At 45.5% G+C, this 16,117-nt stretch overlaps 1 protein-coding gene across 2 annotated transcripts in view; it reads right to left on the minus strand.

Annotated features, from left to right (window-relative positions):
- Positions 1–10,605: 10,605 nt before the first annotated feature.
- LOC128761977 (leucine-rich repeat transmembrane neuronal protein 4) overlaps positions 10,606–16,117 on the minus strand; it is a 92,733-nt gene continuing 87,221 nt past the window's right edge. Inside the window, exon 3 of one of the 2 annotated variants that reach the window (XM_053869660.1) lies at positions 10,606–13,148. In XM_053869660.1, coding sequence (XP_053725635.1) covers positions 12,945–13,148 — 204 coding nt within the window. In that variant the 3' untranslated portion in view covers positions 10,606–12,944. The remainder of the gene's footprint in view (positions 13,149–16,117) is intronic. The other variant, XM_053869661.1, reaches the window with a different exon arrangement.

Genomic DNA, 16,117 nt, shown 5'->3' on the forward strand with positions numbered 1-16,117 from the left:
ATCTGTAAAGGAATTGACTGCGAACTGGACTCTGGGTTTCTGGAAGACTTCAGCCATGTGACCCCGATCTGGAGTCGGGCTGCAGCCGGTCACTTTGGATTTGTAAAGGGACCGACATGATGATCTGCTTGCTGAACTTCTGGAGGAAATGGATGTTCATCAACGCTTCTTCACGGAATTAATGACAACATGGAGGATTCCATTCCCTTCAGCCTCATACTGATGTAGCAATGTAAATCTTAACCAGCGTATCATTGGGGAAAGACGCCGATGGTTGGGCTCCGTGTGAGCAGCTGGCTAGTCTCTCTTGATCAGGCCCGGGCAATGTGTGGCCCGGGGGCCAAATCTGGCCCTTTGACTGTAGTTATGTGGCCCTCCTGGAGTCAGAGTAAAACCATAAAACTGACATTTTTGTTGTCTCTGACATTTTTGTTTTGTGTATTGCTTTTTGGTGGTGGTGCGACTGAAACATTGTTCATTATTATTGTCTTTTCCGTTGGCTATTTCAGGAGTATTTCTTGTCCCTTAAAATACATCAGAATTGAAAGTAGATTTTGAAATCTATGAGACACATCTTTAAATGGAATGTGGTTTAGATCAGTGATTCTTAACCGTAGAGCTGGGGGCCCATGGTAGGGCCGCAAGCGCCTCCTAGAGGGCCGCTAAAAGTTTTTTTGTTTTACACCTTTGGGCCGTGAGACGCTCAGTTTTTATACATGAGCCACGTATGGTGGCAGTAGTGAGTCACTGAATTGACTTGACAGCTGCAAATCTGTGATAGTAACCAACTATGGAGAAGTTATTGAGAAGAAAAAATGATAAAGAAAGTGATGGCGTTCATGACTGAGGCTCCCTGTTCATGAAAGCACCTGTTGAAGCAGTTTTGAAAATGTATTAGAACATTTTATGGCGATACTTTCATGTACACTTTACTTATATCTTCTTTGGAGTTGAAATAAAATATATTATTTTTATTTTATGATATTTAGACTTCAGAATTGTATTCAGTTTTTCCAATTTCCTCAACATCAAGTGTATTTTTTTCTCTAGTCAATTTGATGAATATGACTTGCACCTGGTTCTGCTGCAGGTTGGACTTTTCCATGACAAATAAATATCTTTGCGATGATCACATGGTTTTTTTTACGTGTAAGTAGATGAAATATGGTAATTAATCACAAATGAAATAAAGAGTCATGAATCAGTTCTATTACTTGTATGGGTCCCGGTCCATTTGTTCTGGGAAAGGTGGCCCCCGAGATCAAAAAGGTTCAGAACCCCTTGTTCAGATCAAATAAAACAAATGTTGTTTGTTACCAACCCACATTTTCTGTGCATTTTTAAAGCGTAATTTCATACTCACACATGATGTGATCTTTATTTTCTCTTCACCCTCCTTTCTCTGGGTTTGAGGGCCCCTCTCAGCGGTCACGATATATAACCTGGCCCCTCAGGAAACTGAATTGTCCACCTTGGCTCTTGATGATAGACTTAGAATACACCCAAGAAAGTGTGTCGCGTGTTTGAGAGAGGGGCAGAAAGAGGAAAAAAAAACATTCCCTGACAACGACAGCGCCTCCATTTGAATGTGGGAACATCAAAAGTGTATTGAGAATCACTGGACGTCACATTAAAAAAACCATTACATAAGGCACTAAACAGGTTTTCAGTGCCGTGAACAGGATTCACTAAAAAGTCTGCGCTGACTTTGTACCTGCCGCGAAAACACATCACCTATATTTGATGTCTGAGGTGTGTATTTGTGGCTGTACATTTCAGTCAACAGAGCTAATATGGTAATTCATGTGACAGGAGTGTTTAAATGACTTAATTAACGAGTCGATGATAATTACAAAGCCAGCCTGTTGAGCCCAGCGATTATTGCCGTTCAAATTATTGATTCTGAGACGAACAAAAAAAGCGTCGGCGGTGAGAGGCTGCGAGGCTTCAATCTGTTTGATGGACGTTATCAATTAATCAGTTTATTTAGCACGCAGCATGAAAATGCAAAACAACGGCGCGTTTTACATAATGGAGGAATACATTAGTCAGAGCAGGAGAGACACATCAGGGATGAGGAGCAGAAGAGAGGGCTTCTCGTGCTTGGATTTCACCTGCGTGTTCTCGGAATTTATCTTGGATTTTTTCTTTTTTTTTTTTTGCCCGGCTTGCGGTTCCCACTCTGAGAGAATCTTCCCCCTCTGACGGCTGCTTTGCTTTCAAGCGTGTATTTTAATAACTGACAGCCTGTTGTGTTTCCAACACAAATAATTCATGCGCTGATGAAACCTGAACCGCTCACACATTGATGTGCACTTCAAGGCGTGTGATTTACTGAAGGTTTGCATGGATTCAAATGGGTTGGCGACCAGGTTCGGTTCCTGGGTGAGGGAGGTTAACCGTGAACCGTGGTGTGGCTGGAGAGTAGAGAGCGTCAAGCGACATGAGAGGGAGAAGTCTCACACTGACGGATTCTTCCTGCCCGGGTGTCAAATGACGACTATTTGCAAGTGTCATTTATGTGGACAAAGTCAATCGAGTGCCTCTATATAGTGCGTCCACATGCCTGGCGAGGGCTGACTGGCATCACTCTGGGAAGCAAAGCTCTACTCGCAAATATGTAGCTGGAGCTACAAGCTACTATTGTTGGCAAAATACGCGCACTATTTCTTCATCATGTAAATGGCTCTATACGTCCCATACCAAGCAGACTTCCCTCCAAAATGGCCGCCGATGGATAGCACAGGTGGGAAAGCCGTTGAAGCGAGGGAGACAGGGAGGCACAAGAGAAAGAAGTGTCAGTGTTTATAGCGAGAGGAAGAACGGAACAGTCAAGAAGGAAAACCTTTGTGATGTATGTTAGAGAGGGCTGTTTCTTTTCTTGATTTTGGAGGTCATATTTGAGCAGACTGTTTGTTGTCATGGTTCACTCTTATTTTGGTTTTTGTAACTTCCGTTTTGTCTTCTGTGTCCTGGTGAATGGCACACTCTCCTCGTTCGTCTGTGTTTGTTTCATTGTTTGATTACTTTTTCATCATCCCTGGTGCCTGAGTCGTCGGTGTTTTGTTCCTTCCTTTGTTTCCACGTGTTTCCTGGTTTGTTGCGTGATTTATTTCTGTTCATTGTGCTTTGTCTCTGTGCTTACAGATTTACGTTCACTAGATTCTCCTGGTTCGGTGACACTTTCTGTTGGACTCTTATTCCTGTTTATAGACTTCTCCTTCGGTTTTTGGTTTTATTGTTGTGAATTATTAAATATTGCACCTTGCTCCGCACCTTGCCTCCTGTAAGTTACTCATCACTGCACTTGGGTCCCGCTCCGCATCTTGAATCATAACATTTATGACTGTTTACCTTTCGATTCATGAGCAACAGCCAACTTTGAGTTCTTGCCATCAAAGACAAAAGGACTCCTTTTATGAACTTGAACTTGATGAGGCGTCATGAAACGGTTCTGCAGGGTTGACGAAACAGTGTCCTAACGTTCAGAGGCCAACAGATGGAGCTCTTGGTTTAGAAATGATATGAGGTTTCAAGTCCAAACATTTTACAGCAGACAGCGCCAACTGGTGGCCTCTGAAAATCAGGACACTGTTTCATGAAGCCTCATCTAACCTTCTCTACTGCATAGGATTTGAAAGTAATGAATCGACCGACAGTTTCTTCTTCTCTGGACACAAACATTAGGCAGGTCAGTTGAACTATCCACCATCTTTAGCAGTAACTACTAAGTAATGAGAGTAACAGCGTGCATATGTTTGTCGCGTGTCGCGTGTCTCTCCATTGGACCTAAGTTTGTCCAGGGCTTACGTGTCTATCAAGTGACTACGTGGGTGAACACACTGGGAGAACTGGTCTCAGGCAGGCCTTGAGGGAGCCTCACATGGCAGGCAGATGATGGTTGACACGGGAGAAATGGCAGAGTGATCTGGGAGGAGACGGATGAAAGTGAAGCGGGGCAAGAAAAAGACAAGACCCGAAACGTATTGCCGTCGATGCTCCATTTTCTCCTCCTTCTGAGGCGATTCAAACCGGCTGAAATGTTGTGGGCTTTTACCAGAAGTTTAAAAGCAAAGTGGCAGCACTCAGGTCGTAGCGGATGTGTGACCCGCTGGAGGTGAGATTGGGCCAAGCAGCAGTGAAGTCCCGGAGGAAATCAGGTTCCTTTCACCGCCATGCAGCCCGCCAGGCACGGCAGGGCGGCTCAGCGAGGGACCTTAACCCCATACCTGCCCCGCTCGCCTATACCTCAAACACAGCCACTTTGTTTAGCAGCTGCCCTGCTGTGTATTAATAGCTTGCAGGTTGGAATAACAGCAAAGCAGCATCTGCCTTTCTGAGTCAACAGAAATATCGTCTGCCCTACTTAATCAAACAAACTGGAGTATTCACACACAACTGCCTTAACTTTTCCCTCTGCAGCAGCCCTTTGGTTTTATCGGGCTTTTATGAGTCATAAACCGGGGCCGCGCTCGACGACGCAGGCTGAAGCTGTTCAGAAATTCAGGCACTGCCTGAGTGCGATCGCCTTTTTAAAAAAAAAATTCACATGATGTAAAGTGTTTCACGGTGTGGCTCAGTTTGACAACTTCTGCAAGGGAAAACTATTCCAGGAAAAGTGCTTGAAACTGTCAAATCCACCAGTGCGTTGTCCAGGTTGCCAAATATTTATTAAATAAATAAACGCTGACTATTACCTTGGCGCTGTGATTCAGAAACGGTTGCCTTGGAGACCGCCATCGCTCAGAGGAAATGGTTCAGTTTCAAATTTCAAATCTCCTCTTGATTTTATACCTGAAAAGCCGTTTATTACTTTGTCGGGATCTGAGCGTGACGTGTTTGGGGTTGAGATGGTGACGTGAAACTGATCTGGGGATGTAACACAGGTCGTCTTTTCCTTCCTGGAGACGACGTGGCAACAGCTCTTTACAGTTCCACCACCAGATTAATGACGTCCACCACTGAAAACACGGTGAAACATTTGTTTACTTTCGACAGTTCAAGCTGGATTTTGATGTATTGGTACACCATATTTACTTGAATAAAACTAGCTACTCCATGAGGAGAGGCGCAAAGGAGCTAGAAGAGAGGCACTTGACTCATGGCCTCTTTGTGCGGAGCAAATATTAGAATCCAGTCAGATAAGCTTAATGAATACTGAGATGTTCTTGGCACCAGGGCCACCGATCTCCCCAGACGTATACGCAAAACTGCACACCACATACAGCGTATAAACGTATAAACATGACGCAGGTGAGGTCAGTGAGTCCATGCTTGCAAAATTGAAATGGATAAATAAATTCAGATTTCTGCTGGATGGTCCTAGTCCTGCAGGGAAGGTCTTCTGCACTCACTACGTGGACCATCTCTTTTCACTCACCCTGGTGCCGTCTTTCACACTTCGGACTCGGGTTCAGTTCACCTGCCTCTGTGGCTCTTCACACCGCTGCCCTTACGGCTGTCCTATATTTTTGCAGTACTCGTTCTGGCCAATGGGGGGCAGATTAGGCAGAGCTTTGTTCATCTCATAAGTGGGTGTTAACAACCACCAGTGTTGATGGTGAAAACCCTTCGCTGTCAGTGCCATGGTGTGTTTTGTTCAGTTTTCTTCCGCCCTAAATGGACATCATATTCACCCAGTCACGGATTGTTGCGGACAGTTTTGTCATTCTCTGCATCTTGTGCCCAGTTGCCTGCGGTAAAATATCACACCCATGGTGTCTGTGAGAGAAGTCCAGGAGGAGATGCACCTCTGCAGGCCATTTCAAGTCAAGTTTGAGGGAACCTTTTCTCAAGTGTAGGCACCTGTACTTACAGCAGGGGTCGACAACTGATCCACAAATGCGCCGCAGTCGGTGCAGGTGTTTGATCCAACCGATCGAAACAACATGCTTTCACCATTCACATGTCTCAGGTGTCTTAAACTCAAGAACTGTTGCACTGTGGCCCTTTGAGAAGAGGTTTGAGGCCGCTGACTGACAATATCATGAACCTATGAGGGAGTGATTCTGTGGAGTAGTGCTGGTCAATTCGTGACCCAAACCACAGAGGAGGCCACAGAGCGGCTGATCCTTGGACTGCACTGGGACCCAAGTCAGGACTCGATCAGCCCCTGTGACTTAAGAACAAACGCTGAATTCAAAACTGTTCAGATCAACACACCAGCTTCAGATCACCTATTGATCTAAGTTTTCAGTATATTGTCCAGTTTTTTTTAATTATTATTATTTTATCATTGTTGGCCTGTTGAAAACACCACCATTTTTTTGACAATCACAAAATAGACAATATTGAAAAATAAATATTCTGTAGTGGGTTATTGATGATGTTGTTACACCAATAATAATAATGGATCCAGCTCTGTAGTTTGGATGGATTATTGGTGTGTTTTTTTTTCCCCAATAAAATACATGAAACATGAGATCAGTGTGACAGCAAACACAAAAACCACAGCTTCATCTGACTCACAGATCATTGGCTCAGCTGGATTTCATTGGTCAGTACTGCATGAATAACACACATGGATCCAAACACTTAAACTTATTCAAGTGTTTGATTCTTTTCCACAGTGAAAACAATGTGTTTATCATTATTAACAACAGCCTCCTCCTCCTCCTCGCTGCCACTGACTGGCAGCTGCAGGTCGACCTTGGAAAGCTACAGAAGTTCCCCCAGCCTGCTGTGACAACAAGCCTCCTCCATGATCACAACCTCTGGAGCTGCGAGGCATGTGACCGTGCTCAATCCTGGGAGGAAGATGTGGCGGAAACACGGCAACTACTCTATGATCATAAATGGCCACAGTCCGATTTTGGCCGAGCAATATTCCAGCATACTCCCTCCAGAGAGGCGGAGAGCCAGCAGTAGGTCGTGTCGCGGCAGGAGACTCTGCTGTTGTGGGAATCTGTGAGAACCACACACGGAGTCATTGTCTTCGTGGTGCATAATGCACCAGAGATGCACCCACCCAGCCCCGCTCCGACAGTCCACCCCGGGCTCCTGAACACTGGGTCACTGTTCTCATAGCAGGTATCCTTCATGTCTGTTGAGTCCTTGATGACGGATCTTTTTCCTGTAATTCCTCTAATACCCCATCATACACGCAGACCTCCTTCCCCCTGGCTGAGTCTAGGACCTGGGGCGAGACATCCACTCTCTCTGGGCTCTCCAGGGAGTGTTCCTCCTGCTGAACTGGAATATCCGTTTGCATAGTGGCACCAAAGGTTGGCGCCAGTGGGAGCAAACGTTTAATAAATCACATTGAACTTTCTTTTATTTTTCCCTACATTTTTTTCCCCTTGGATCTCTTATATATCCAAACTTCATATTCTCTGTGTCTCCGGTAAAAGTCTCAAGAAGCGCATTGTGCTGCTGAGAAGGTGATGGGTTGCAGCCTGCCACCTCTTCAGGACCTGTACGTCTCCAGGACCCAGAGACGTGCAGGTGGGATCAGACCCTTCTCACCCTGGACATGGACTGTTTGTTCCTCTTCCCTCTGGCAGGAGGCTACGGTCCATCCAGACCAAAACCTCCCGCCACAGGAACAGCTTCTTCCCCTCGGCCGTCAGACTGTTGAATTCGTGATCAGCCTTTGTTTTGTATTTTATTTTATTTTATTGACAGCGCTTTATTCCCTAGTTGGTGGGATCCCCACTGGCCATGGCAATAAATTGGATTCTGATTGTGATCCACTTTTCAGGTACCACGACGGCACATGCTCAACCCAGGCTGGAGAAACTGACAACCCCTACATGAAGGGACATTCATTTGTCATCTGCCAGAGACCTCACAAATCTGCCATTGGTTGTTATATCTGTGGTGCGCCCCACAGATTTGGTCCCAGCTCCGATCAATACGTTCGTCCTCCTAGCCGAAATTCTCGCGTGATCACTCGTGATAACATGAAGAGGAAGTGAACACATCCCGCCCCTGATCTGAACCTTTTTAAAATATCAAAACCATACGTTTCAAAGTCGGAGGCAGCGACGTTGGTTGTTAGAAGAGCGGCACGTCGCTCCAGAGACCGCAGGCTTGGGTTCGTCTGCGCTCACATCGAGCACCTGCTCCTCAAGTCACATTGACTATCGTTTGATTCGCGGTCAAACAAGAAAGACGTTGCTCTCCAAATGTGGCGTTCCGGGGTAACAACCCTTCAGAACCCACAGAGCTTCCAGTGGAATCTGCCACCACTCCCGGGCAGCGTTATTCTGAACACTCCCGAAGTGAGCGCACTCCACCATCTATCAGCGCAGTCAAACTGTTTGCGTGTGCTGGTGGAGAGTGGTAAATCCAGCAGCGGCATCAACGCGCCGTGTTGCCACAAGCCGATATATCGGTGGCGGCTCGCTCCTCTGCTCTTTGTAGATGAACTCCACGGGGACTGAGGGGGAAGTTGCGTCTCCTGCTGGGGATCCAATGAAGTGGGGGGAAACCATCATTGTGTTTATAATCAATGCCTCATTAGCTTGGAATAATGACGCTGTTTGAATGATTTCATTATTTACTTTGAAAAATTAATCTCACGACGTGAAAATAACAGCAAGGACTTCAGGGCTTCATCGTCTCTCTGCCTGGAAAAACATAATAACCTGAGACTGAATGTGAGGTGTGTGATGGATGAAGGTTTGGGACGTGGGACAGTGACGTCTGAAGTTAATAATAAGGATATTAATATTCATAATAATAATCCTTGATGATGCACACACTCACTGTGTTTCATGATTTAACAATACGAGGATATATGCAAAAGTACTGTATTGTACTGCCACATTTGTGGGGACCTCTCATCGCCATCACCCTTTCCCCAGCCTCTCCCCCTGAACCTAACCATTCAAAACAAATGGCTAAGGACCAACCAGGACTCGGAACCAAACTGAAACCCAACTGATCTAGTTTTGCTGAACTTCCAAGAAAAACTTTTTTTGTTGTGGAATGCAACTGCTCATGGCCACTTCACTGTCTTCTCAGCTGCTGCATTCAAACATGGTGGACTCATTCTGGATTCATGAGTTACAGAGTGAACTCCTCCAGTCCAGCAGGCAGCATGTTCTGGGGTTAGGAAACTCCCAAACTCATAGCAGCCCCATCAATTGTTTTAATTCCGCATCCAAATGTGACCCTCCTAAATCTCTTTCACGGTCTTCAGAGCTCCTCGATGTTCTCGTAATGACCCCTGTGAAGAAGAGATGAAATGAGCTGAGAGGTGGAAATGTGGCTCGGGCTTCAGGTGTAATTCACGTTTGAGATGAACAGTGATGAGGTGAATAGTGTAGAGGTGGATTTTTACAGCCCATAAAAACACTGGCACGATGAGGGGACTAGAAATACAGCTGAAGATATTGTCTAATTTTTCACGGAGCCTTTTAGTTTCACGATCCGACACGCCTGAGGCCAAAGTGAGGAACCCATCGCTTCAGCTTCCTGAACTTTTCTTGATCCTAACTTGCGTTTCGAGTCGCCTATACATAAATTAAAGTGGAAAAATTAAAAACGCTGTGATTGCTGTCACCGGCGTCTCAGCGTAGTCTGCACCTGCCAAGTCCAGTCGGCGACCTGGCCCCGGTCTCTGGCACGGCCCTCAGTCCTTACTCAGCACTTTCGCCCCAAATTGAAATGCAACAAGCACGGCGAAGTGGAGCACTTACTGAAGAAAATGGCCTGCAGCAAGAGCTTAGCAGACATGTGTGACACACATACCACCTGTGTGGGGACCGCTCATTGCCACAACCCTTTCCCCAGCCTCTCACCCTGAACCTAACCATCCAGAACACATGGCTAATCTGAACCAAACTGAAACCCAGTTACAGTGACCCTGTTGTTTTGAAGTCCTCATCCTAAAATTGAGGCTAAGCCTTGTGGGGTCCGGCAAAAGATCCCCACAAGGAGGCATGTTTCCCTATGTAACTCCTTGTGGTTCACACATACACACATTGGCGATGGTGTCACGCAAAATTATTGATTGTGTGCTGGTAGCGTGAGCTGGCAGATTATAGGGTCGGTTTTATCTTTTAATCTCACTGTAATCCACTATCATACATGCATATGATTTAGATTTTATTCCTTTACATCTGGGCTTGAATCTATCTGTAAAAAGTAAACTGTCAAACCAGGATCTGAGCGGATTATCCCGCCATTATTCGGTGAAAATGCAGCGGGATGGTACCAGATAGACGACAGCATGCTTGGTAAAATATATATGACTCACAAGTGTACGAGTCTAATCTGATGTTGACCTCATTGGCTCCATGCACCGGACCGTTTTGCAGCCAGTTTCACTTGAAGTTGCCAAAGTAGAATGGAAATAAACATCTATTTTAACTCACCTTCTGATGGCTCCAGATCTGACGCCACCAAAATGCAAAGGACTCGCATCACATATCTCGTCCAACAGACGACTCCTAATTGTTCAGGCTCATTAATAAAAGTCGTTGAGTTCAAAGAGCGGCGCTTGTCTGATCGCGATCTGACGCAGTCACAACTATCAAAGTCAGAAGTCTTCGCGGCCGCTCGGCAGGCCTCGGGCGCTGCGCTCCTCAGACCCTTCCACCTACGTCGCCGTCTACATACAGAACCACACGCTGACAGAACTCATTTACCACAGTTTATTTCCCAGAATATTAAGTTCATATTCCGCAAAAAAAGCACACACACACACGTGAATATATGATTGCACGATCATATAACTCCTTGTATAACATTGTTTATTTCCCCCCAGAAACAAAATAGAGACATCAAAAAAGGGTGACGCTTCATGACAACTACATGTGTCCGTCTGGACTGCTGTCTCAACACAACATGAAACTGAAGAGTCACAAACAAGCATTGAAATCTCATCATTTCTTTTTTAAATCTGCAGCAAATTCTGCTAGAAAATTTTGCACCACCTCCTGCACTTCCTGCTATTGTGTTCAGCAAGGTTTCATTTCATTAGTAACGGTCTACAAACTCTAACTGCAAACATGTTCACGCCTCACCTGGCCTGGCTTTGAACCCCTGGTGAGCCACGTGACGGTGGTCAGTCACTGACTTCCATATCCACTTGAGCGTCACTCAATCACTGAACGGCGACACTCCTCCATCTTTGTTTCAATCCCAGAGAGCTTTTATTATTCCTGTGGGTCCGTCATCCACTTAGCAGGGTTAAGTGTGAGCCCCACTGTCATAACAACACACTCACACACACACACAGGGGGAGCTTCCCCTGCCCTTGTGCGACCATCCTACTGCTGAAACCAAGTGGTGAACTGCCCCCGAACATAGACCCACAAGTGGTAAGTGATGGCACTGGTATTAATGATGGCTAGAAGAGGTTTCATGAATCAGTATTGAAGGGTTGATAAAGTTTCATGAAACAGTGTCCTGATTTTCACGGGCCAACAGATGGCGCTGTCTGCTGTAAAATGTTATAAACCCAGAGCATCATCTCGTGGACTGTAAAAATTGTTTCATCAACTCCGCAGTACTGTTTCATGATGCTTCACCCGCCCATCGCTAACTATAACGTTGGTAACATGAATCTCCTGCGTAGCTTGCCTGGTCACTCCGAGCCAATCGGACCAGCACAGCCGACCTGGTACTGGCCTGCAGGCTTGCAGATGTTTGCTGGAATTTCACTCTGCATGTTTGAAATTGAAGCGGAGGATTGTGGGGATGTGAGTCTTTATATCTGAGAAATAAAGACTGAAACTACACATATTTTAAAACCACATGGTTTACAGCAGAAATAAACATTTCCAAAAACATTGTGAAGTCACTCGTTCATAATGTGTGTAACTCTAAACAACAACAAATGTGTCTCTTATTTGTTGCACTGATGTGGTCAGTGACTGAAACTGAATTAATCGCGATTAATCGCATCTTTAATTTGACTCGAGAATAAGCAAATGTAAGTTGAACCTGCACACAGTCGCTTAGACATTCGGGTGGAGGTGCCCTGGACCTTCGTCATGGATGTTTTGGTTATGGGCAACACCTAAAATCAGGACTGAAAAATAATAGAAACTTAACATGCGATTAATCACAGCTACTAATTTATCATAATTCATCTCTCAAAGTCCTGTAATGCTGTGGCGACGGATTGGTTTGTCGAACAGTGCTACTGCGGCAGAAGCGGACAACAATGTTCTCGCATCATTTTATGATTGAATTATGTTTCAGAAACTCATGAAAGAGGATTTGTCACGCACAGTTGTGACGAAGCGTCGCCCCACAGGATTCCAACTGATGATTCAAAGCAAATACGTGAACGCACAGGTGCACCAAGATTTGAGTGTTTATTTTACATCTTATTATTATTGAAATGATTCAGAACGGGATTAGACTCATGAGTCATGACAGAAAAGAAAAAAGTCACCATAAAAAAAAAGAAAAAAGATATTTACTGTCCATGTAAAGGCTGTACATTATATGCCACAACAACCGTCTGAAGTTCATTTTTTTTTGGTCCAAATCTCTTCCAAAAGAGCCGCAGTTCGGTCCGGTCCCGACGTTGATTGACAGCATGTTCAGAGAAAGCAGGGGGGAAAATAAAGTTCTGTCATTTGTTCTGCTTCTCACTTGCTTATCCAGGCACTTTCCCCGCCCGCTTAATCGCATTTTGCATTCGATTACCTCACCTGACGGAGCAGAGGTGCCCGGATGATGAGCAGTCGAGGAAATGTCTTTAATGCGATTAACAAATCTCTGAATTATTATCCTTAATGCCGCTCAAGAAGCAGAGCAGAAAGTGGAGAGTCATGCTGTTCAGCCTCCGCTGCAAATTGAGGGCACGGCGGGTCAGCCGGGTCAGAAGCTTACCGATCAATACGCCGGCCGCCCCTCCTACCGCCAACAATGTTTTTATTTTCCTTCCCCTGGAACCGGGATGCTGCGCCGCAGATGAATCGTCTCCTTTGCTTCCATCCCGGCTCCGCCTCCTCCCACTGGCTCTCGGTGAGTCTGGAGGCTCAGCGACAGAGGGTCCGGGGGCAAGGCAACGCAGGCTTGGAGGGGAGGGTTGCCGTCAGGCCGGGGTGTCGCGCCATCGGGCCGCCCTGCTTCTTAGTGGGGGGGGCTCCCAGTCCACGTGGGGGTGCGGTGGAAGGCGAGCACTGGCAATAATCCAGAACCTCACACCTGTACAACTCCAGAGCGTTCAGCTGCCGCCGCGTCTGCAGAGCCAGAGAAAGAGAAGAAACACTTTTCAAACGCGCCACAAAATCCTTCATTTCAGCGCACTTGTGCTCCCAGTGAATTTACTTCATTTACTCACGGCACTGTGTTGTCATTACTGCAGCCTTGGCTGGTGATACAGTGCGCGCCCCAAGACCTAAAATCTGTGGCGCTCAAACACCCACTTTTAGCCAGAGTGATTTATATGCAAGATGAAAGCCTTAAGCAGAGTGCGCATATATTTTCTGCCCTCTTTTCAAATGAAGTCAAGGCTCAATTTAAAGCAGAGTGCTTATTACACGACAAGCACTTGGCTGATTCACAGGCGGCTCGTGCTTCAGTGTTGGATCGGGGTTGAAATGGCGCCAAAAATTGGCGCTTCCTGTGGAATTAGCATCCTAATAGACGTTAAAACAACTTGAGCAGGAGCTGAATTGAATGAGTCATGTTTGAACTGATGCTTCAGTCGCTCCCGACTCTCTTAACAGGGCTCACGGCATGTTCCAGCATGTGCAACACTTCCGGCTGGTGATGGGCTGGTGAGGCTTCGCGAAACAAATGGCGCCCTAAAATCTTTGGCTTTCCACATCTATTACAATCAAACCTCACAACAGTCTCATACCAAAAGCACAATCCTTGTGACACTGTTTCATGAAGCCTCACCAGCCCATCACTACTTCCTGGATGTGTCGGCCGAGGTTGGGTTCTACCACATGACTGAGATTCCGATTCACCTCATTGGCTTGTTGGCTCTCAGTGTGAGAACCAGGGGCTTCAGTTCAGAGCTAACATCCTCCATTGACTTTACTTAAATGCTTCACTCATTTCAGCCAAAACAAGACGGCAGGAATGTCTGCCAATTTTTTGGACATTTGGAAAGAACAGTTAATATTTCTATTTGACTGTAGAGGAGTGATGGGCTTTGGATACTTCCTGAAACCGTGTCTTCATTTTCAGAGCCCACCAGATGGCCTCCTTAAGTGACCGGTCTTGGGCTCAACAAGTGCGAGTCCCGGACTCACTGAATGTGGAGCTCTGCCAAGTCTTTCAGTCCTCCTAAGGCTGGACATGGACTTCAACTGGTGGGTCTTGGATCTGAGTAACGTGCGGCCCTTTAAAAACTACAAAAATTATACATAAAAAAGCATTATTTTCTTTCTGACTTCCAAAAATACATCATTGGTTATTCCCAAGTTCCCATTTGATCTGTCTTCCTTCCTCATAGCAAGTCAGAGTCATATTGAATTATTGAATATTTAACAATATTCCATGTCCTCCAAAATAAAGTGAAAAAATATTTTAAAAATTCAATGTATAAAATATATTTTAAGCATGTAGCATACACATTTTCTCCCTGCTTTACATTACAACACTCTCCCGATGTTTAATACGTTTTGTTTATTCATGACAAATAAATACTTATCATATATGTGTGTCACCACGCGACGGATTAAGTGATTGTGCTTATTTTTGTGGACGGAATCAAGGACGTATGGCGCCATGCTGCTGTGTGCGTCGCGCTGGTTAGAGCTGATCGAAATCACACAAACCTGTTCGGCAAGAATGTGGGCATAAAGCAGCCTGTAAGAAGATTAGTGACGTAGTTTGACAAAACAGGAAAAGCTATTTGCACATATGCAAATGTTGTGTGACACTAATACGCCATAGATCCTTCTCCTCTCTCTGAATCAATGCTTTTCCGTCTCCGCCCATCCAGCTCCCATAAAATATAACGCTGACATTACTTCCTAAAGTCTGCTACTTACCATGAAATAAACTGCAATTTCCATTTCACAGGGTCTTAAATCTTTCAGCGAGAACCTCCCTGACATTTAGGCGCTGCCAGCCGAGGATAAGTTCAGCGTCTTTGTTGAGCATGTAGCCGCAACACTTGAACCCGCATAACTCCCGTAATGAGCCGAGCAAGGCTTAAAAACAGGGTTTGAAAATACACGTCGGCTCTTTTCATCGGAAATGTGCTTCAGCCGTGCTCAGTGAGGAAGTGGCGGCTCGTGACAGTAAGTGCTGCGAGTCAGATGTCACACTTGCACAATGAATCTGCCAAATGACCTTTAGTGCGAGGCTTCTGGGCGGCGGATGATATATGTTGGCAGTGTCTTACAGTCGGGCCTGATCCACCAACCATGCCGACGACTTCAAGGAGCTGTTTAGTAACATCTCCGCGTGGGTCGGGTCTCGGTGAAAAGATGCACTTGTGAGGGGAAACGTGTCATTCCAGACGCCGCCGAGCGCATTGGAGTGCTCAACAATTGCTGCCTTACCAGACGAGGAATCACTTAACTTGAACCATCCTGTCATCAGCAGCTGAAAGTGGTTGTCAAAAATATCCAAAAAGTAGCGATACTCAAAAGCTGGAAATTTGCTACGGTATTGATACTATAGCGCCTTTCGAGACCACGTCAAGATGAGGAGAGCATACAGAGACCAAGACAACGTACCAGTTTGTTCCAATGAGAGCATTTCAGTTCTTGATTTATTTTGTAAAAATGACGACCATTCCTTCTGCAGTAAATAATAAAGGACTGTCTCTATTTGACCAATAGACTTGTGCTTCTGTATTCTGTATTCAGATGGTCAGGCATTTCTCTATGCTTTAGTGATGGGTCGATGAGGCATCGTGACACAGTACTGCAGGGTTGAGGAAACCTCATTTTCAGAGGCCACTAGGTGGCGCTCTTGGTTTAGAAATGATGCGAGGTTCCATTGAACGACTCGATCAAGTCCAAACACTTTATAGGAGCCAGCGCCATCTGAAAATCAGCACACTGTTTCATGAAACCTGATCAACGCTTCAATACTGTTTCATGAAACCTCAGCAACCCCTCAATACTGTGTCATGAAACTCATCGACCTGAGCTCAAATTGCAAGTCGACCTGCAACTAGACCCAAGAAACTACAGCCAACTCTGCCACTGCTGAAATAAAAACAACGGAAATAAGAGCCTTG

This window comes from Synchiropus splendidus, chromosome 7, assembly GCF_027744825.2.
Source record: "Synchiropus splendidus isolate RoL2022-P1 chromosome 7, RoL_Sspl_1.0, whole genome shotgun sequence".
NCBI lineage: Eukaryota > Metazoa > Chordata > Actinopteri > Syngnathiformes > Callionymidae > Synchiropus > Synchiropus splendidus.